This window comes from Callorhinchus milii, unplaced genomic scaffold, assembly GCF_018977255.1.
Source record: "Callorhinchus milii isolate IMCB2004 unplaced genomic scaffold, IMCB_Cmil_1.0 Scaffold5, whole genome shotgun sequence".
Lineage (NCBI taxonomy): Eukaryota > Metazoa > Chordata > Chondrichthyes > Chimaeriformes > Callorhinchidae > Callorhinchus > Callorhinchus milii.
In genome coordinates this window covers 14,299,362-14,322,318 of record NW_024704746.1, presented here as the reverse complement: position 1 = coordinate 14,322,318, position 22,957 = coordinate 14,299,362, and the positions used below count along the sequence as shown (strand labels likewise).

The 22,957-nt window shown below is 39.0% G+C and overlaps 2 protein-coding genes across 5 annotated transcripts; both read left to right on the top strand.

Moving 5' to 3' along the window:
- Window positions 1-979: 979 nt before the first annotated feature.
- Window positions 980-12,422, top strand: rnpc3 (RNA-binding region (RNP1, RRM) containing 3). 4 transcript variants are annotated; one of them, XR_487376.2, is made up of 16 exons: window positions 981-1,256; window positions 2,680-2,727; window positions 4,155-4,267; window positions 4,661-4,747; window positions 5,117-5,228; window positions 5,592-5,660; window positions 6,039-6,175; window positions 6,587-6,712; window positions 7,017-7,144; window positions 7,686-7,844; window positions 9,167-9,261; window positions 9,355-9,413; window positions 9,889-10,021; window positions 10,968-11,043; window positions 11,151-11,818; window positions 12,140-12,422. XR_487376.2 is itself a non-coding variant. In XM_007887289.2 (15 exons), the coding sequence occupies exons 1-14, from the start codon at window positions 1,110-1,112 to the stop codon at window positions 11,031-11,033; spliced, it is 1,479 nt and encodes a 492-aa protein (XP_007885480.1). In that variant the 5' UTR covers window positions 980-1,109; the 3' UTR covers window positions 11,034-11,043; window positions 12,153-12,416. The 4 variants fall into 4 exon arrangements, 2 of the variants coding, with proteins under 2 accessions (XP_007885480.1, XP_007885479.1); XR_487377.2 differs by having other exon boundaries at window positions 12,153-12,418; XM_007887289.2 differs by lacking the exon at window positions 11,151-11,818 and having other exon boundaries at window positions 980-1,256; window positions 12,153-12,416.
- Window positions 12,423-18,253: 5,831 nt separating this feature from the next.
- On the top strand, window positions 18,254-22,693 carry amy2a (amylase alpha 2A). The gene is made up of 10 exons (XM_007887290.1): window positions 18,254-18,421; window positions 19,278-19,424; window positions 19,712-19,909; window positions 20,430-20,660; window positions 20,764-20,897; window positions 20,973-21,095; window positions 21,200-21,299; window positions 21,791-21,912; window positions 21,994-22,119; window positions 22,474-22,693. The coding sequence occupies exons 1-10, from the start codon at window positions 18,254-18,256 to the stop codon at window positions 22,661-22,663; spliced, it is 1,539 nt and encodes a 512-aa protein (XP_007885481.1). The 3' UTR covers window positions 22,664-22,693.
- Window positions 22,694-22,957: the final 264 nt, after the last annotated feature.

The window sequence follows — 22,957 nt, the reverse complement described above, 5'->3', positions numbered from 1 at the left end:
TCCTGGTGCCTGTCCTCCACCTAGTGACAAGCTCAAATCTTGTTGAATATCAAATGATGAACTAGTAACTATCCTCCCGGGAGGGTTGAGATGAGCTCGCTCCAAGATATGCTTGGCAATGGAGTTGGTTTTATCCTGAATTGCCTGCGCTGAGCGCATCGTTTGACAGTTCAAAATGTTCTCCTCTACCGTTCAGTCAAAAAACAAAACAGCTTGTGCAATTGCTCCTTTCGCACGGAGGAAACAGTTAATTCTCCCTGGGTTGTTGGGAACAAGATGATTTTTTTTCAAATTAACTTAAAACTAGTCTAATGACAAATGGCTCGCTCTCAATGACAAGCTATACCGTTTTCATCGGGCTGAATTCCAGCTGCACGCAGACAAGACAACCCTGAATCCCTAAGCTTTGGCTCTTGCCAACCTGCACCGAATGCTCTCCTCAATTAGGTAAGCAACATGCAACCCCTCCAGGGAGAAAGCGAGCATTCTGTTCCAGACGCAGGAAAATTTCCAGCGCCTGAACAGGCCAAACGGCCCAATCGGTCCGTCCCGGTGTTTATTCTCCATAGGAGTTAAAAATACGGTTTGGACGTGTTTAAACACGCTGCTGCAAAATTCCACAGACTCATCCAATTGACTGCCAACCCCAGAAAAAACACACCCATGGAATGGACAAAGACTAATGCACTCGTATACTTGTAAGTTGTTCAGTTCAATTGCTGAACCAACACATTGTTCACAAGCCAAAGGTTTCTGGTTCTTCTAACCAGCGCTCTATCGGAGCACATCCTTCTCGATTGCTGCCTCACTCCACACTGATCGTGTCCCACTCCGCGTGGGGGGGAGGCGGGGCTTGGGTGGCGTTGAGGTTCATGACGTATCCCTCTCCCATTGGTCGCGTGGTGGAACTTGATCACAATCCGGCGTCCTCACCCACACGTCCACAGGCTGAGCCCTCCGCCGCGCAGGCGTAGTGTTGCGATCTCCTCTTCCGCCGCCGCCGTCGCGGGTTGGTGGAGGCGGTTGGCCTGTAATGAGGCACGCGCTGGGAGGGAGCAGCCGTTAGTCTTTGAACCGGCGCTGCGAGCGGCGGCCTCCAACCGGAGAACATGGCCGCCGTCATCAACAAAAGCAAGAACGGGCGGACGGTGATCGTGCGGCATCTCCCGGCCGAGCTGGCGCGTAACGAGAAGGAGGAGCTGCTCCAATGCTTCGGGGCCGAGTCTGTCCGGGTCTTCTCGGACAGGGGCAGAATGGTAGGGTCAGAGCCCGGGGCCGGCGGCCTAGTAGCCGGAGTGGTGATGGTGACGGCGGCGGAGGAGGAGGAGGATACTCCCCCCCCCCCCCCCCCCCCCCGCCCCCCCACCCGTCAGGAGCACCGTCAGGCGCTCTTTGATGTTATCCGACTTGAAGGGCAAGTTGTTGTAATGGTTGTTTTTGGGGTTAGTTATTGGGCCAACACCAGGAGCGATGTGTCAGGTTTATACCGTGAGATGGGGAGAAAGAGTCAACTTGATGGGCTGCTAAGCCTTGCCATTTTCTCTCTTTCCCATGTCTTTTATTTCTGCGCGTTGCAGCGCTTCTTTTTTTTTAAAAAAAAAGACACCTCAACGACGTGGTAAGGTGTTCCATCAAATGCGAGGATTGTTATGACTGTTATTTCGATGTGCGAAAAAATGGGCACACCACGATCGTAGGATCTCCTACTCCTCCCTCTGCAAGCTGCAGATCATCCAGAATCTCTGCAGCCCGTGTCCTCTCCCGAACCAGGCTCCACGACCCTATCAGCCCCATCCTCTGAATCTCTTTGAGACGCCTCGAAGACGTGATAAGGCGCTGTACCAAATGCAAGAATTATTATTATGCTCACCCACCTTCACTGGCTCCCCATCACACAGGAGGGAGCCTGGTCGTCCCCTTCAAAGCCCTCCACGGCCTCGCTGTTCCCTACCTTTGACCTCCTACCAACCTGTCCGATCCCTCCGCTCAGCGGGTTCTGGCCTGCTTCACGTCCCCACCTTGCCTGCCCCACCATTGGCGGGTGGGCCTTCACCCTCTCTGCCCCCACCCTCTGGAACTCCATCCCACAGCTCCTATGCCTCGCACCCTCCCTTGCCTCCTTCCAGACCTGTCTCAAGACCCTCCTCTTCGACCACGCCTTCAGTCACCTCTAGCCTTCCCACCCTCCACCCCTCCTGATCCGAACCACCAGCTCACGTGCGGATCCCAGACTGTCCAGCGCCTTGGGATATCCACCTGACCTGAAGGCGCTATACAAATGTAATTTGTTACTGTATGACATCTGCCAGCTGAGCTGGTATCGTGCTCTACCACTATCGAGCGCTCTGGGACCCTGCTCTGCATGAGGGGTGCTATATAGGTGCAAGTTGTTGCTGTGAGAAGGATTCGCTGCTCGAGCACTTGGGGCCTGTATCTATTATTGTTGTAATAAGCGTACTGTTATGGTGCATGTCGGCTGGAAATCCACAGCAAGTTGACTAGCCTCTGAAAGAAAACAAACACTCTGGGCCTGACCCTACACCAGTGCTCAGCTCAGTCAGAGTGGTGGGAGACACTGACGAAAACTAACCCTGGGAAGAGTGTACACACTGCCCTGATCTAATTGGTAACAATATCTATTTTCAAGACCGTTAACACTGCAATTTCTTTTATTTACAGAAACATACTGCTTTTGCTACTTTTCCTTCTGAAAATGCAGCTGCAAAGGTAAAAGTAAATTAAATGATCTCTAGCTGGACACACAGCAGGAAGCTCATCAATGCTCTGCAACAGTAGGCTGTGTGATTTTTAACGAGTTAAACTCCCGTAGTACTCTGGGGTTTCCAAGCCTAAACTCTTGTCGACAAGTGCCTAAATTCTCCAGTATTAGCCCAGCAATTTTTTATCACAGTCTGTGTTAAAATCTAAGCAGTGATGCAAATTTCATTTATATGTAATTTATCAACCTAATTTTGAAGGATGCATAAAGAAAAGGCATACCTGGACAGTAAAGTAGAAAGATACAATTGAAAACCACAAGAGAGTGAGTCAAGTGCATTTAGTATAGTTGAAGAGGAAACATGTGAATAAAAGAAATAGAAAATAAATATAGTTCACCCTGGTCACTGTTGTCTGCATCCAGCTGAACATTTACATTTTTTTTCTAGTGCATAGATCCTTTAATCTTTAATGTGTGAAGCTTCAAATCCCTTTTCTCTGTTCAGCCTAAGCGACTTCTCCACATATGCATTTTTTTGTCATGTACCCAGTTTTTTTTTGATAAATAAAATATACTTCTATCTTCCTTTGGTGTATGGCACAATCCAATTAGTCTGTGCACTAGAATTAATTGGAAGCTGCTTTTTTTTCAATTTTGCCACTCCATGTAAAATGGATGAGGTATAGATGAGGTAGTAATGTCTGCTTTGAAGAACTGATGAATCAGATTTCTAGTTCAGAACATGAAACTCGACTTAGACAAATGGCAATGACAAATGGAGTCGTGTAGCTCAGTGATTAGAGCACTTGCCTCACAAGAGGCATTTCCAGGCAGGGCGAAACCTTGGGCAAGTTTCCTTACTCCACACGCCTAATAATAATCCCTCCAAAAAAAAAAAAAAAACAATAATAAAATTGGTCATTTTCAATCTACGACTGTTTGTGGGACATTGCTGTGCGCAATTGGCTGCCGCGTTCGCCCACAAATATACAGTCAATTCACTTTACAGTGTGTTCTGTGAAGCGCTTTGGGACGTCCTCCCGACGTGAAAAGCGCTATATCAAATGCAAGGATTATTATTATTATTATTATTAAGAGAGAAACCTGGGTTCGATTTCCGGCAGTGAGAAACCCTTGGGCAAGTTTCCTTACTCCACACGCCTGATAATAATCCCTCATTGGAAAAAAGGTAATAAATTGGTCACTTCAATCCACAACTATTTGTGGGACATTGCTTGCGCAATTGGCTGCTGTGTTTTGCCCACAAATATACAGTTAAGTCAATTTACAATATATTCTGTGAAGTGCTTTGAGATGTCTAGAAGATGTGAAAATCACTATATCAAATGCAAGTATTATAATGTATTTTCACCATTTGATTTCAATTTCATTGAAAACAAAGTTCAATCTAAATTATTCTTATAACTTGCTTTAGGCTTTGACCAGGCTACATCAATTAAAAATCCTGGGTCACACTCTTGTGGTCGAATTTGTGAAGGAACATGTACATTTACCAGATCAACCGAAGCCCATCGATAAAAGCATGTGGTATGTTTTCCAGTTGGGTAATTTCATTATTTGTGTACCGAGTACAGAGTTGGGTGTGTGCTGAATTGACCTTTGGATGAGGCATTAAAGCAATACCTATTCAGATGGATGCAAATAAACTTGTTCATTCACTTCATGGGTATTTGTAGGACATTGCTGTGTGGATATTGTCTGTTTTGTTTGCCTACAAATATGCAGTCACTACACTCCACATTAAATCCTGTGAAATACTTTGATGTTTCACCAACACAATGAGCTGCTATATCAAATGCAAGGATTATTGAAATTTGTATTAATGATTATTTATAAGATGACCCTTTATTTCAATTCAGTATTTATTTCATTTTAAGACTTAATTAACCTTATACATATCTTAAATTTGTTTTTCTATAGTGAGGATAAAACTTTGCGTAAAGATGTCAGAGAGACTCTGAAGCCAAGTGGACCCGTTATAGAAAATGGGATTGCTCCAAAACTTGGGTTAGTATTATACCCACAAATGAAGGCTATATTTTGAAACCAGGTTTAAGTGATTTTTGGTTTTCATTGAAATATTTTGATTTGTACACGTTACAGTAAAATTGTGAAAGCAGGGAATATGGTTGTATTTGTACAATAGTAATTGTTTATTTTTGTTGCTATAGTAAATAAGGGTTTAAAATAAAACCTATGTTTTGCTCTTCATATTTGAGACTACTTCAGTAAATAGCTAATCAAGCAAAGTGTTCCAATAATATTTTGATATGTTTTCAAAATTCATATATTGGTGGGAAGTTCTGAATATCATGACAAATTCTGAAATGTTGTACCTTATTCATTTGTATTTTTTTTAAATGTTTTATTTTCCAGACTAATCCAGCCCATGAATCCATGCTTGAAATATTTGTATCCTCCACCCACAAGTGTAATTTTGGCAAATATTGCTAATGCCATGGCAAGTGTACCAAAATTTTACGTTCAGGTAAAATATTTTATTTTTTAACTATATAAAATGCATCTGAAATTTGGACAAAGTGCTTGTGTAAGTAATTTTTTCCTTTTCAAGAAGACTGATCAGTTACATCATGACAGTTTGACTGTGTGATTTTATTTCATATCAAATTTCATACATTGAACCTGCAATTCTGGTATTCAGTATTTTTTTAAATTGGGCATACTGGAAACAAATTTACAAAGTACTACTGTATCAATGGCTAGTCGTTGACAGTTGTTTTGTTGTGGGGAATGAAATTCACATTTTTCTAGATGAATGGAGGAGATCTAGGTTTTCTACAGATCAAAGTACATACTTTTGCAATATTAAACATATTTCAATTGTGTTTAGGTTCTTCATCTGATGAATAAAATGAACTTGCCAGCTCCTTTTGGACCGATCACTGCCCGCCCTCCAATGGTAAAATTATTTATGGCAATCATTGTTTGATGCATACAATAGAAAAGAGAAATTGGTGCATTCAAGTGTCAAATTTTGAAAACGTATTAACATAGAAACAGGAGGAGGCCATTCAGCCCCTTGAGCCTGTTCCACCATTCTACATGGCTGATCTGTACCTCGAGTCCAATTACCCAACCTTGCCCCATATCCCTTAATACCCTGACCTAACAAATATTAATCTGCTTGTATTCACTTGCAGCTGCATTTTTCGTTTATATGCACAATTATTAAAATTTAACCCGTCTTAAGTATAATGCTGGAAGAACAAACGTGAGGCTTTTGTTTTTGAGAGAGCTTCGTTCTGCAGATATTAAGTAAATGTTATTGCATTCTTAGTATGAGGAGTATTCTCCTGCCCCTCCTCCAATGCCCCCATTACCTCCAGAAGAACCTCCTTTGCCTGAAGAAGAAATGGATGTTTCAAGTGAAGAAGAATCAGAATACGAAAGTGGAAGTGAAGAAGACAAAGAGAGGTTGGTAATATCTCTTAAATTGGTCAGGAATATGAAAGCATTAACAGTGTTTGAAGTACTACCTTGAAATCTATATTTAGACTTTGAATTGAAACTGAAACCAATCTATTGGAAAATCGAATAATCTAAACTAAGTATATTTTAATTTTATAACTTGTATAGTTTTACTGCAACTCTGACTTCACGTAAGTCGTATTAAATGTTATGGTCCCGACTGATGTGACTTCTACTGAGCTTTACTGTACTACTGTATTGCTGTGCATTACCTACTCGATTGGGAGCATTAGAGAAGCTGCATTTTTTTCATTAGAAATGTTTGTTAAAGAAAAATGCAAGTGAGGATGGGATATAGGAAGGAAAAAATGTATGAAACACACAATTTATTTTCTGCAACCTTTTTTTGAACTGTAGAATGATACGATTGTTGGGATTAGCCACTCTTCCACCGAAACGGATACTGAAAAAGAAACTATCTTCAGTCAGAAAGCGTCCAAAACTGAAGGATTTGATTAATGTACCAAAAGCACCTTCCCAAAGGTAAGACTCAAGTATTTAAAACATTTTCTCTATGCAATGGATTTTGTTTCTATGACATTAGAAGCAGTTGAGATGCTCTGTGGTGAGTTAGCTTGTAAAGCAATGCACATTTGTAAATTAATTTTTGCATCAAATTTGTCCAGTGCCTTGGGATGTTCTCCTGATGTGAAAGGTGCTATACAAATGTAATTTTGTTGTTATTTTAACTAAACATAGATTTTTGTATCACTGGAATAACGTTAAATAAATTAGACATACTTATTGTACGTGATTGCTTGTTTCATTCCTGTTCTATACCCTTCAGTACTCATTCAGCTGTGCCACCATCTGAAGTTTTTGAACAACCACAGACTCACAGTCAGAAGAAAATTGCATTCCACATTTCTGCTGATGTTGTGGGTTTGCTAGAGGGTGGGGTAGACCGTCAAGAAGGTAGGAAATCACTAAATATCTGTACCGAATTATCAGTTTGTGGGAAAATGTCTGTCTTCATTTGTACCAATGCTCAATTATAATTATTTGTACCAATGTTCAATTGTCCCAGTGCTCAATTATAATTAGGAACCAATGGGCTCCTATTAATTGTGATATAGTGATATTGTTCTTTAAAGTACTTAAATATTTAATTTCTTATTCTAACCATCCAACTTCCCATTGATAATTAGATCTGAATTTGGATTGGTGATGATAGTGGTAATGGATTCTGTTATTATTGGTGATAAGAATTTGGCAGATGGTTTAATAATGGCTGTACCCTATGACTTGAAATTATTATCCATTATCCTTTTGTTTTCTTGATTTGCTAAAGTTTTCAGCAACCCAATATTTAAAGCCATAACTGAAATCCATTGCAAACAAGTCATTTCATAGTAGCGTTAATGAAAATAAATCTATTCCCACTTCTATCAACTTCAAACATGTCTTAAAAGTTCAGTGTTCTTCAGAGGACAACTAACCAATGCTCCATTTTTAGAGCAAGAAAATACAGCTGAGGCCCAATCTATAGGATTTGGTAAAATCCATCCGACTCCTGTTTATTCTAAAATTGAAGAGGATGAGGAGGAAGAGGAGGAAATCCTTACAGAGTTCATTTCAAGGAGGGATCTAGCAAAGGGAAGGATCAGTAAAGAAGGTATGTGGAGTAGAGAAATGCTTTATGTCAAGATGGCTGTTTATGTGTTATGTTTCACATTTATTCCCTCTTTATCCTATGAGGACAACATCACCATCGATGGTTGCAAATTCCACTTTACTAAACCTTTTTTCTCCAAGCATTTCATTGGGATAACAACCTAAACCATTAGCTCAAAGTTTTGGATTTTTTAAAAAAAAAACAAGACCTTGGGGTCTTGTTTGACCCTCAACTATCCTTTCTACCCCATATCTGTGCCATGAGCCGCTCTGCCTTCCCACACCTCCGCAACATCACCTGGCTCTGCCACTGACTCACACCGCATGTCGCTGAAACCCTCATACACGCTTTCATTACATCAAGGCTTGACTGTAAACTCCTTGCCTGTCGGTCTCCCCAACTCCTCTCTATAGGCTGCAGATCATCCAGAACTCTGCAGCCTGTGTCCTCTCCCACATCATGTTCTGTGATCCTACCTCCCCCATCCTCGCCCGACTCCACTGGCTTCCCATCACACGGAGGATACAGTTCAAGAACTTTCAAAGCCCTCCATGGTCTTGCTCCCGCCCCCCCCCCCCCACCTCTGCGACCTCCTAATTCCCTGCTTCATGTCCCCCGCCTCGCTCGTCCCACTTTTGGTAGGTGGGCCATCTGCCACTCTGCCCTCACCCTCTGGAACTCCATCCCGCAGTCCCTCCGCCTCACCCCCACCCTTGCCTCCTTCAAGACCCATCTCAAGAACCTCCTCTACGACCATGCTTTTGATCACCCTGCTTCCCCCCCCCCCCGATCCCAACCCCCAGCTCGGTTCCAAAACTGACTGTCCAGCGCCTTGCGACGTCCTCCCGATGGGAAAGGCACTATACAAATTTTGTTTTTGTTAGCTTATCTTTTCTGATCTTAAAAAAAAATAGTATCCCAAACTTTGAGTTAATGGTTTAGGCTGTTATCCCAATGAAATGCTTGGGGAGTACTGCTATCCTTCAGAGGTGCTTTCCTTCAGATGAAATGTTATAGCTAGGGTTCCGTCTGACTGTTCAGGTTGATGATAAAGATCTAGCACAATTCAAAAAGAGGAACGTAGTTGATACATTTTACAGAAAACGTCTGAAGCACTTTGAGACATTTTAACATAAGATGCTGTAATAAAGTATTATAATCAAAAAATCTTACACATCATAAGTCGTGTTGAATGCATTTAAAAAATATATAATTGCAATATTTTATTTTCCAAGTAAAAGTGAATACTTGATATTTTCCCTCTGTTAAGTATAAGATACAAAATGTGTCTCCAGAAATTAATTTTTTTTTACTTGTAATAGAAATTGAAAGCATATCAGTCTTTAAAAAATATTATCCGGGAGAACCAACATGCAGACTGTATGTAAAGAATTTATCCAAACAAGCTGAAGAAAAGGTATGCTGAACTTGTTTTTAATATGTTAATATAAATATAAATTTCTATAAATCTCAGTCAATTTGCCATTTTGACATTCCGATCTCCTTTTAGGACTTGAAATTCATCTTTGGAAGATATATTGACTTTTCATCAGAGACTGAAAGAAATATGTAAGACCTTATTACCATTACTTACTTGGTTAATCATGCTTTGAATCCATTATGCATAGCAAGCCAAAGCAAAACTTCTTTGGCAATAACCTAGAAGTTGGCAATTCTTTTTCATGCCCCGCTTGCAATGCTTGCTGAGGCAATGGACTTGGCTGGCTAAGCTACAGAAAGGTTCTCTGCATCAATTTTTTCTTGTGATTGCTTGAAATTCAAATGCATGTGCATAATTTAGAAAGCTGTAAAAGCAATTGAGTGCTTCTGGTTCATCACCAGAGGGAACACAGTCCACACCAGGACATATCGAAGTCTTGCAATTAGTTTGAAGCTATAAAACGTCCTGAAATCTTTCTTTAGACAATGATTATCTGAGTAAGAAATGCCCTATGGATCCCTGAGCCTCTGGATAATTGGATTTTCTCTCCTCTCTGCTTGTGTAAAATAAATAACTTTAAAATTACCCTTTGTTTCTATATAGGTTTGATATACGTTTAATGAAAGAAGGACGTATGAAAGGACAAGCGTTTATTGGCCTTCCAAATGAGAAATCAGCCATAAAAGCCTTAAAGGAAGTAAATGGATATGTTCTCCAAGAGAAACCGATGGTAGTTGTATCCTTTTAGAAAACAAACAGAATCAGAATTATCAATTGATACGGTCAGCAAAAAATGTGTGACTTTGTTCTCCTTCACAAGTAATTTTTTTTTTTCTTTCTCTACCCCCCCCCTTACTCCTCCACTACTTGCTAAGCCTGCTGTCGTTAGGAAAATTATACTAAGGTTGTTTCTTTATTAAACACCACACATGGATTGCTTGCATCTGCTCGAATGACTTAACCCTGAGTCACTTGATGTTGAGGTTATCAGTCCTGCTGATGGACAAGTTTTTTTTTAACGTTTCATGTTACCCTGCATGGTTTAGCAGTATAAGCTTGATCAACAACATAATATTTATATAGTGCCTTTCGTGTCTGAAGGATGTCCCATTGCGCTGTTTGGTTGTTTGTTGCCCTTCTGAACTTCATTTATCTGTTTATTTTTATTCTGATTGACAGTTAATGTTTTACTACTTAACACCTCAAGTTACAATAACAGTAAATGACATTATTTATGTGACCATTTAGTGGACAGGCAATTTGCAACTGATGATTTGTACTATTCAGTATAAATAGTTTATCGCAGAGCTTGAACTCCGAAGAAAGTATGTTAATCAAAAATGCCCAGATCCCCAGTCTAAAATGTTATTGCTTTTAGCAAACATAGACATGGAGCAGGAACCAGCTTTCTTACAATAAATGTAATGCTCATTTTTAGTTATTTGGTACAGTTGAAGGAATGTTCTCTCAGGAGTGAATGGTTTCTCAAATGAATTGGCTTTTTGTCTAATTTTGTTTGTAGAATGTTGCTAGTACAATTTAACTGTATATTTGCCTGCATATCATGAACTTAATTTCTAAAAAAGCTAATTCTGTATCTTTTACATGAAAGATGCTACATATAGTATATATAATGCTTAGTTGCTGTTTCATGTATGGCATGATCCTTAGCAGTTATTCAGCAATTTGCTCGGTCTGCAAGACCAAAACAAGATTTAACTGAGGGAAAAAGAAGCAAACAAAAATGATGGTCATTGGGTCAGTATCCTTTTTTTATGTAGGTTTTATGCTGATTGCATTATTATAGTAAATTATGATTTGAGAACAGTTGTAAGAATAGTTGACATGTTTTTTCTTGGTTACAGTTCAAAGCATACACTTTGTATACAGTAGGCCAGTTGACCAAATTTGGAGGATTATTAAATGTATCCTTTCTTATGTATCCTTTATTATGTCATAAAAGTAATGCAGCAAAAAAGGTATTGCACTAATTTAGTTAGGAAAAACAAGGTTAAGATAAAAGGTAAGTAGCAGATGATGGGCCAGTGTTTTTTTCACATGCCTGAAAGGTCAGCAACCTACAGTTGAAAGTTGCAAGTTCTGATCTTTCATTGAGTGAAAAACTTTATCCTGCTTATGTGAACCATAATGTTGAAGAAAAATAAAAGGGTATTTTAAATGTTATGAATTAATGAAATGTCTGGGCGTCTCCCACAGAATAATAGATATTTCTAAAATGCTTTGGAGTAACTTGAAATAGTTCAGTGCTGGTGAAATGATGAGATTGGGTACCACTGCATTTGCTTTTTTTTTGATGACCTTTACCAAAGTTAGATTGTATACATAAATTTGAGACCCCTTTTCCTTTGAAAGTGTAATTGCTCCATTGATGTTCATTTTGCTGCATTGAATTTATTTGTTCATTTTGCTGCATTGAATTTATCAGTAGCATGTTTCCTTCCATCCAATTTACTGTCCTAACAGCAAAAGAGAAAGCAGAGGGGGAGAATATAAAACGGGGGAAAATACAATGGTACAAAACTATTTGAATTCACCCCTTTCCTGCTTTGATTTAACATATTCGACCAAATCCTGAACCTATAAGCTTGTATATCTCTTGCATAGTTCATCTCAGTAACAAGTTGTACTGTGAGGTGAATGGCAGAATCATTTGTTGAAATGAAATCAGAATATATGACAATGTTATGCAAGTAATTTGGTCTAGTTCTGTATTGGAATGTATAGGCTGAATATTTACATATCTATGTACAGTATCTGTAAGAACGTTCAATATCTGCAGTGTTTTGCAAATTCTTATTTTTATTATTTAATTCTCTTTATTTAACCATTGCAGTTTCTGTTCTAAGGGACTCTTTTGGGTGATCCTCAGCTTGGAAAATCATTGCTTAGAGAAAATGCCCAGCTAACAGCTGCATGAAGACTGCAAATATTCAATGTCTAAGTCCAGTTTTTTAAGTTATCTACTGAAATTACATTTTACAAGTGTCCTTTCTTATACTTTGTAAAGGTAAGAATGACTTCGTTATGGGCAGGCAATTATGTTAGAATTGTATGTATTTAAATGTTAAAATCACTGTGTGTGTATATATATATAAAAAAAATAAACATGCCATTGTTCAACATAATTTTGATTCAAACTGGCTTGTTTTTTCATTGCAGTCTGTGCAGTGACACATTCGATCTGAACTGTTGCATGGTCGTGCGGCTCAGTTCAATCCTTTGTGCTAAAAGTGGCTTACTGAGTTGTTTCTTTGTGCTGAACAGTTTTAAATTTGTGTGCCAGGTTTTCCATTCATTGCTATCCAGAAACCCCTCCTGGAATGTGCAAGTGCATGGACAGGATTGAGTTTGGCTACGTCTGCCCGCTGCAATCCTGATCCCCATTCCACCATGATCAAGTAACCTGCAAACCACTCATTCATTCTTAAGGTTCATACATGAAGAATGGACATTGGGCAACAGTTCAATTGGGGTGCCTCCAAATTCATTTGCCTCTGCCAACCTCACTATACGCTCATACCCCTGACATAACTATAATTATAGGACCCCTGTCCCCACACTTTTGCTGCTTAAACTGAAATAAAAACTACCCTTTGATTGATCTTATATTGTCAGATTTTTCAGCCTTGATATTGCTCTTGAGAAATGCATCACCAATGAGTTCATGTAGATTATGTTTGTTGATAATAATCCTTGCATTTGATATAACACTTTGCATGTCTTCTAGATGTCTCAAAGCGCTTCACAGAATATACTTTAAAGTGAATTGACTGTATTTGTGGGCAAAACAGGCAGCCAATTGCACACAGCAGTGTCCCACAAACAGTTGTGGATTGAAGTGACCAATTTATTATTTTTTTTCTTGAGGGATTATTATCAGGCTTGTGGAGTAAGGAAACTTCCCAAAGTTTTGCCCAGGTCTCGCTTGGGAGGCGAGTGCTCTAACCACTGAGCTATAGGACTCCACATAAATAGTATTTTTACTTCATGTCCTCACCAGTATGAAAACTTCCCATGTAATTGAATGTGAGTGATAATGTCCTTAATATCATGGATGATAATCTACATGTTTAATCCAGCTCTGAAAGAATTCCAGTTTTGTGTTTTAGGCACTGCTGAATATTCCTTTGTCTGCTTAGATCAATATTGATAGCATCTTATGAAACACTCATAGTTCCCTGCCGTTCCAGTCTTTTGAAGCCTTCACCCATTATTAGCGAAGAGGAAAATATTCACTTCTGTGAGCTGTTAGTTTAAAATCCTTTTTCAGAAAATTCAATACTGACAATTGATGCAGTACCCTTTTGATACCACTACATGTCACTATTGTGCTTTATAATTGTTCTGTGCTCTTTCACAATCGTGACTTTCAGTGGCATAAAATCAATATCAACAGCACCTTCTGTTACAGCTTGCCTCTTGAGATATTCCACACTGGGCTCAACTTGGTTCAAGCACTGCTTGAAATTTGTGTTTCCCAGCATTATCATCATAATTTATTAAATAAAAAAGAAAATAAGTTAAGAAACCACAGCTTGCAAGGTTGGACAATAGCCAGGGGTTTGGACTGATTCACATGGCCAAATATTAACTTGCTTTTTAGAATATCAACAAATTGACCAGATTAAACTAGTGTTCAGTCTTGTAACTGGTTGAAAAACCGAACTTTAGAGTCGTGTGGAAAACGGCCTTTAAACCATCAGGCAGTCCAGCCAAAGGCCCTAGTTTATAATAATCATTGCATTTGATATGCAAGTCTATGGGGTAAGAGGGGGAAGTTGGACTAGGTCGCTTTCAAGAACCGGGACAAGTACGATGGCCCGAATGGCCTCTGGTGCTGTAAAATTCTATGATTGTATGTTATGTCCTGGCTATTCCAGTGTATTTAACATGAAAGAGTTATAGGTTTTAAGTGTTTTTTTCAGATGCAAATGTTCATGCTGATCATTTCCAACATGTGAATAGAAGGGTAATTGAATGTCAAAAAAGCAGTGAATAAGAATCGACCAGCTTTTCTACCCTACATCTGTTCCATGAACCGCTCTGCCTTCCCCCACCTCCGCAACGTCGCCTGACTCCACCACACACCGCAGAATGAGGCATTAAATATAACATCCAGGCTTGCCTATGCAAGCTCCCTGCTTGTTGGCCTCCCCAACTCCTCCCTTCATAGAGTGCAGATCATCCAGAACTCTGCAGGCGGTGTTCTCTCCCGCACCAGGCTCTGTGACCCTATCAACTCCATCCTCGCCCAACTCCACTGGCTTCCCATTACAAAGAGGATACAGTTCAAGATCCTGGTCTTCGTGGCCTTGCTTTCCCCCTACTAACCTGCCCACTCCCTCTGCTCAGCAGGCTTCACGTCCCTTGCCTCGCTCGCCCCACCATTGGCAGAAGGGCTGCCAGCAACTCTGTCCCACAGTCCTTCTGCTTTGCTTCCTTCAAGATCTGCCTCAAGACCCTCCCCTTCAACCATGCCTTCAATCACCCTCCCTGATCCCGCCCACCAGCTCGAGTCTGAAACACTGATTTCCAGTACCTTGGGACATCCAACACGAAAGGCGCTATACAAATATAATTTTGTTGTTGCTAAGCTGCAGAACCGCCCACAGCAATGCTGGTAAACACAACTGGGTCATTAAGCACCACAACAAAATCGTTAACGAAGGTGTAATGAGGTATAGTCCTCACCACGACAGGGTTTATCAACGCCGATTTGCAACAGAAATATATGACGAAAATGAAGTGCAACAGCAGTAGATTAGCTGGTGACTGTTATGGAGCTGAAGGTCCTTCATTTTTGAACAGATTGCCTGGTAATGTTGGCGGCTTAGAAGAAAACCAGAGAAGTCAATGTGATCAGCCACAATGGTCAAAGATTGAGGATGCACATACACAAAAAGTGCAATGTTTAGAAAAGGAATATAAGGGTACAGACCACACTCTCTTGTATTAATAGCTACATCAACTGGATAACATTTGATAACATGGGCACAATTATTGTTTCCTTGAGCAGGAATTCAGCCCCAGGATGGGATACCGATGGGATGCCAATATGCACAAAAGTGGTTTGTGCATTATGGTTTCATCTTAGTCTTGTAGACATTTCTAATGGGCATCTGTATGAAGAAACCCATTAAAGTCTTGGTTACTCTCTACTTACCACTTTTCAGTCACCACCAGAATCCAGCCAGACCACCTTGTACCAAGAAGGAAGGAGGTGATGAGGTGTCCACAACATCAATTAATTGTTTTTGATGCAATGTATAAAATTCAAGCCAGACAAGTTAAGTCAGTTATATTTTTTTAAAAAAGTAAATGGCCACATGATATAATGATTGGTTTTAGAAAGTTTTAGGTGTTTAATAATAATCTTTGCATTTGATATAGGACCTTATCGTGTCATCAAGATGTCTCAAAGCACTTCACAGGATATACTGCAAAATGGTATCTTCTATTTGAGCACCATAAACTGAACTAAAAGTTTTTAATTGAAAATACCTCTTGTTTGGTGAACTCCAGTTTAGTATTTAAACCACCATGAGGATAAGACTAACCCAATGCACTTTTCTGTCCAACATCATCTCCAAATCTATTGTTTGCAAGAGATTCATTACTATGTCATCTTTTTTAATCCATCAACTCATGTGTCCATTCCTGTGGATGGCTTTTAATAAACTAGAGAAGGGGAGAGTCATATTAATTATTTGTGATCAAATATCTTAAGATCACCTGTGACAACTGTAGTGTCTTGTACTCACCTTGATGTTACGTGGAATATCTTTCCATTTTAATCATGAAGATGTAACAATATTGTTGGTATATTCTTAAAGGTGAAAGCAACAGTGGAATTATCCACTCTGTTGAAGTCTGGAACAAGAGGTGCAGTCAGAAAAGGCCAGCTTATTTGTTTAGGCAAAATATAAAGTCGGGAACCTGAGAACCGAGAAACCAGTCACCTGTATTTTATGCTTAATAGATAATTTACTTACCAAGACAAAAATACATATCATTTTACATTGATTCAATAAACCTGCTTACAAGAGGCACGGTTACAATTCATATTCATCTCTTGCTTGAGAACACTGATAATAGCAGGTGTTGAGTTTCTTGTATCATTGAAGTCTGTTGTTCTGATGTTACTGGAACTTGGACAATGATTCAAGTACCAGAAATATGTCCTCACTCTCACCAACTCAGGTTGACAAAGTAGCTCAGCGATACGTCTTTTATATCATGGTTCCTTTTGCCAATCCGTGCAGGCCAACCAGCACGTTGTCACTCACCTGATAATTATGTGGAGTCCTGTAGCTCAGTGGTTAGAGCACTTGCTTTGCAAGCGAGAGACCTGAGTTCAATTCCAGGCAGGGCGAAACCTTGGGTAAGTTTCCTTACTCCACACGTCTAATAATAATTCCTCCAAAACCCAAAACAATAATAAATTAAGTCATTTTCAATCTATGACTGTTTGTGGGACATTGCTGTGCGCAATTGGCTGCCGCGTTCGCCAACAAATATACAGTCAATTCACTTTCAGTGTGTTCTGTGAAGCGCTTTGGGATGTCCTCCCAACGTGAAAAGCGCTATATCAAATGCAAGGATTATTATTATTATTATTATTTAATCAGGCCTGCCTTGGGCTCCAGGCTGACTAAATAAGACAATGCAGGACCAGCAAATAAACAATTAACTCAACAAGTTACAGCTGCACTAACAAGTTCATTTTTCTATTTACCAATTTAATTATTCATCATACAAGGCACAGCATACTGGCATTTTCTCATAACATTTGATCTAGAGTTATGCCGGTTATCCATAACATCTGTCACCCTAAGAGAGAGATTTTGCAACTCAGCTTAATTTAATTGTAGTTCTACAGATCAGCTTGTTACCAGCTCAAAAAAATAAGCATACCTAACAACTAAAACCAAAGCCAAAGTCCTGGTTCTCGCTAGACAAGCAGTGGGAAAGCTTGCTAGACAGCGATATCAATGACAAGCTCTGTTTGTCAAACTCCAGCCGTACACCCAACACCTACGTTGGGATCCCCAATTCTTGGCTCTTGTCAACCTGTGCCTAATACTTTCCAGAATTAGGTAAGCAGGGTGCATCCCTCCAGGGTGAGAGTGCGCATTCCACTACAGCAACCCGCATGTGTAGGTGGGATGTATTGAATTCTCAGTTTTCTTTGGATACTCTTAACCAGGGTGAGGGTTCCACATGTGTCAGATACCCGGCTGACCAAAAAAAACACAATAATTTAAACAGTAATTCACTTCTGACCACCACATGGTACAATAATTTATTTTCCTTTCCAAGTAAGGTATGAGGGTTCATATCGTGTTGAATAGATAACGTGTAGCAAATTGTATATAATAATCCTTGAATTTGATACAGCGCCTCATCACATCTTTGAGACGTCGCAAAGTGCTTCACAGAATATTCTGTAAAGTGAATTGACTGTATATTTTGTGGGTGATATGTGGCAGCCAATTGTGCACAGCAGTGTCCCACAAACAGTTGTGGATTGAGTGACCAAATTATTTTTTTGTAAGGGAACATTACCCCCAGAAAAGCAATCCGCCATTTGACTAACAACCGTGTTCTGAGTTGTGTGGCAAGCTTTATTGCCCAATACAGTCCAATTCCTTTTGAAGTATTCTTGTTTTAAAACATAATGGTGAAATGATTGTAGCAATGGCCAAAACAGTGCAATAATGTAACACATATTTTTGATCTTCCACCCAGTTTAATCATTAATACCTGACCCAAGCTAAATTAGGTCAGGTGTGAAATATATAATTTTTTACACCTGTATGCATCGTTTATCAGACCTGCTCACTGTTGTGACCGATATGAAATGTTTTGCATGCCCATTTGTAATCTTTCAATGTCATCCACCAGTATAAATTTGCCTCAAGACCAAACATTTTACTTTGAAACCAATATGAAGATCTTGGCTCTGTTTGCGATTCTCGGAGGGTGCTTGGCTCAGTTTGGCCCAAACACTTTGCCAGGACGAACATCTATTGTTCACCTATTTGAATGGCGTTGGATAGACATTGCTGCAGAATGTGAGCGTTATTTGGGACCTAATGGTTTTGGAGGTGTTCAGGTAGGTAGTTACCACTCTTCGGTGTTACCAAAATTTTTGCGCATTTTTTTCTGGTGTTTCTTTCTGGTGTTTCGTAATGCTGGGACGTTGAACACTTTCACATTTTGGCCACACAGTGTCAGAATCAAGCACTGCCAGGTATAAGATAATGAAGTACAGAAAAAAACATATCTTCCACTCAACAACGTCTTTGAGGTTCATTTTCAGTTGTATTGCCCACAAATATGCGGTCAATTCACTTTACAGTCTATTCTGTGAAGCGCTTTGAGACGTCGAAAAGACGTGAAAAGCGCTATATCAAATGCAAGGATTATTATTATTATTATATTATATCGTTGACTTCCTCATATGGCAATAATGCAATTTTAATGTCCCTCGTCAGCCATCCAGTTGCCTTTCTGAGTGAGAGTGCCAATTTACTGAATGGACCTGTATCATAAGGCACATCAAATTAATACTGTTAACACCATCGAATGATGGGATGATGATCAGGAAAAATATAATACAATTGTACATAATACAGAATATTGTTATATAGGCAAATCATGAAGGTCAACTGTTATCTGTTTCCTGTCTGCTTTTTGTTGCCTCCATATTTTACCATATGATAAATTTCTGATTGCAGCCTGGCTGGGATCAAAAATGTATCATATGGTAAAATATGAACCAAGGGCACATTACTACTGTGTGGCTGTACATGTCAACACACCAGGGACCGTATTACCAGACTGTTGGTTTCCATTTACTTTAAAAATATAAATACATTTTTATGTGTAACATTGTAACTATTTTGCTGTCAAGTAAAACAAATGCAAATACTTTGTTTTGTGTCCATTTTAATCATAACTTTTCACAGATTTCTCCACCAAATGAAAATATCGTCCTTACTGACCCTTTTAGACCATGGTGGGAAAGGTATCAACCAATTAGCTACAAACTTTGTTCAAGGTCAGGAACTGAAGAAGAGTTCCGAGATATGGTAACCAGATGCAACAATGTTGGGGTAAGTCTGTGAATGGTAATGTTCCCAAATTATTTTCTGCTCAATCCTTTTGGATGTTGGATCGCCCAGTGCCTTGGAACATCCTCCCAATGTGTAAGATGCTATACAAATGAAATTTGTTGTTTTATTTACACGGCAACATATATGTGCTCTGCACTTTCCACCATATACAAATTGCTCTTTCAAATTAACTTGTGTAATTTGAATTACACTACCCTGTCCATGCAAAGGTATTCAGCACTCTTCTCCTGCAATGATAAATTCTAAGACATGTTAACCCTTTTCAGGTATATATTTATGTAGATGCTGTAATTAATCACATGTGTGGAGCTTCTGGAGGATCTGGCACTCATTCAACTTGTGGAACTTACTTTGATGCAGCAACTGAAAGTTTTCCAAGTGTTCCATACACTTCCTGGGATTTCAATGATTCGAAATGCAAAACTGCGAGTGGTAACATTGAAAACTACAATGACAAGTATCAGGTAAACAAAAAAAGAATTTCTTCAGTAGTTTGTACTTCTAGATTTATTCTTCACTCCAAGCAAATGAGCTGCACCATACCAATAGAACAGTGTGCCAATAGTTTTTAAAAATATATATTTTAATTAAATATATTCTGGTATCCTACATCACATGTTAGATATCTAGTGTCAACATTTCAGAAAATATGAATTTTAATATTCACATTTTCTCACATCTGTGTATCAATTTGACTATTCACCAAAATATATAGAATCAAAATTATTTGTGTTATAATCCCTGGAGAAGCACAGAATAAAACATAGCATTTGAATAAGTAAGATAATGAACAATTATTCATAACTAATTACTACAATGCGATACTGTGTGCAAATTGTCTGCTGCACATGCCTACAAAATACAGTCACTGCACTTCATAGTACATCCTGTGAAACACTTTGTAATGTCTCCAGAAGTGAACAGAGCTATATCAAATTTAAGGAATAATATCATTAGAATTGAACCTATTGTGTATTATGACAGGTTAGAGACTGCCGGCTTGTCAGTCTTCTTGACCTCGCTTTGGAAAAAGATTACGTCCGAGACAAAGTCACAGAGTATTTGAATACTCTTATTGATGCTGGTGTAGCAGGATTCCGAATTGATGCAACAAAGCATATGTGGCCTGGTGATTTGAAAGTAGTGTTCAGTAAATTGAAAAATTTACCTACACGTTGGTTCAGCGATGGCTCCAAACCTTTCATTTTTCAAGAAGTGAGTGAAAACTTTGACAAAGTGAAGATTCATCAAGTTTCGAGTGTGCTTTGAAGACTTTCTTTCTATTTCAAATTGTTCTTGTATGTTTCCAATCTCACAGGTGATTGATCTCGGTGGAGAGGGTATTCAAGCGTCAGAATATTTTGACACTGGATCTGTTACTGAATTCAAACATAGTGCCAAATTGGGTTACGTGATCCGCAAATGGAATGGAGAAAAAATGGCTTATTTAAGGCAAGAGAATATTCTTGCTTGCTTTTTTTTTAAAGCTATTGCAGATTTCTGGTGTAATTGTAGTTTTGTTTCTAGAAACTGGGGAGAAGGATGGGCCTTCATGCCTAATGACAAAGCTTTGGTGTTTGTGGACAACCATGACAATCAACGAGGACATGGTGCTGGAGGTTCTTCTGTACTTACGTTCTGGGATTCCAGGTATGTCAAAGATATCAATAGTCGACATTTAGAAATAAACTCAAAAAGATCCCGTTATGTCTTCATACCATTTCATTTGCATTGCAAATTGAATTTTTCCACAGGCTTTACAAAATTGCAAATGCTTTCATGCTTGCACATCCGTATGGCTTCACCCGTGTGATGTCAAGTTTCCACTGGGACAGGTATTTTGTTAATGGAAAGGTAGGTCTTATTTAATGGTACATTTTTGACATATTAATAGCTGTATTTTTGTCCAGTGCCTAATGTATAAGTGAACCTGTACTTCACTTATAACAGGGTCATCCTGTACATTGTCTCATGTGAAAGAAAACATGGCTTGTAAAATTATAAAATGCACCATTAATAATTACTTTGTGAGCAGGTCACTGATACAAGTAGGATAAATAGCATTCAATTGAATTAAAGGAACTTAAAGGAATAGATTTCCTTTGAGGTTCAAGTAACAACTATGGAGAATTTTCTCCAGGAAATTAGGTGGGCAGAGATAAACTTGGTTTCTGTGATCTATGGTTAGAACTACCTTTATGGACTAAATACCCACTTCTTATTTTATATTGTTTGTATCTGATATTTTCGATATATACATACAGTTATATTTGTACGTTTGGATGTGAAAGATTTATCCATTTAAGGGGACTTCACTTTTTATTTTTTCATTTCTCTTTACTAAGGATGTGAATGACTGGATGGGACCCCCAAGCCATAGTGATGGATCAACTAAACCTGTCACCATTAATCCAGACACCACCTGTGGCAATGGCTGGATCTGTGAGCACAGATGGCGTCAGATCAAGTTAGTCCTGTTTTCTTAATTTCAATTTTAATCACAGAGTTGAGATTATATAGGAGAGATGGTAACTGTGCATTTTTTCAGGAACATGGTTATCTTCCGTAATGTGGTGGATGGCACGGCATTTGAAAACTGGTGGGACAATGGAAACAATCAAATTGCTTTTGGACGTGGAAATAAAGGCTTCCTTGCCATTAACAATGATGACTTGTAAGTATTGATGGGCAAAGTAATACAGTAATATAGAAACAAAATTTTTTTTGCTGTTGTAGAAGATTGTAAAGGAGATTATTTTTCATACATTTGAGATAGAAATACATTATTTTTTGAGCAATTCTACAAATTTAGACTCATTTTAGACCTTTTTTTACTGATTGCAATGGAAGTTCATTCAAGGTTTACTATTAGCTTTTCCATTGATTCAGTTGATAATGTCACTGAAGCTTAGCCATAAGACTTAGTTATAGTGTACTCGTTTTCATATGATCAGTTTTGTATTCCAATGTAATCTTCATTTTAGGGTGTATTTCATTTTGCATAAAACAATGTATTTTTCAAATGCAGGAACATGAATGTAACCCTACAGACTGGTCTCCCTGGTGGCACTTACTGCGATGTCATCTCAGGACAAAAGGAAAATGGAAGCTGCACTGGGCTTCAGATCATTGTTGAGGATAATGGAAACGCTCACTTCACAATCAGCAATACTGCAGAAGATCCAATGGTGGCCATTCATGTCAATGCAAAACTGTAATTAAATTCACCAATGAGGCAGGTATATTAATAAAAAGGACTGGAAGCAATTTGATATTCTTCTTATTTTTCAATGAAGTTCAATAAGTTTCAAAGAGAGGCCAGGGAGGTTGAGAAGATCAGAGCCAGACTTGCTCTTACAGGCAAATGGACAGAATACCGGAAGTACTCCATTCTCTTTTCGATTAATGCCATAGGACCTTTAATGTCCATCTGAATAGTTAGATTGGACCTCAGTTTAACATCTCATCTGAAAGATGGCACCTTTGACAATGCAAACCCCCACCCAGAACTG

Excerpts from the sequence above, each read along its gene's own strand:
- rnpc3 (XM_007887289.2), top strand. The coding sequence starts at position 1,110 with ATGGCCGCCGTCATCAACAAAAGCAAGAACGGGCGGACGGTGATCGTG. Across the intron at positions 7,845-9,166 it reads GGGAAGGATCAGTAAAGAAG|AAATTGAAAGCATATCAGTC; the intron begins GTATGTGGAGTA and ends TACTTGTAATAG. Across the intron at positions 9,262-9,354 it reads CCAAACAAGCTGAAGAAAAG|GACTTGAAATTCATCTTTGG; the intron begins GTATGCTGAACT and ends ATCTCCTTTTAG.
- amy2a (XM_007887290.1), top strand. The coding sequence starts at position 18,254 with ATGAAGATCTTGGCTCTGTTTGCGATTCTCGGAGGGTGCTTGGCTCAG. Across the intron at positions 18,422-19,277 it reads ATGGTTTTGGAGGTGTTCAG|ATTTCTCCACCAAATGAAAA; the intron begins GTAGGTAGTTAC and ends AACTTTTCACAG. Across the intron at positions 21,300-21,790 it reads GGTATTTTGTTAATGGAAAG|GATGTGAATGACTGGATGGG; the intron begins GTAGGTCTTATT and ends CTCTTTACTAAG.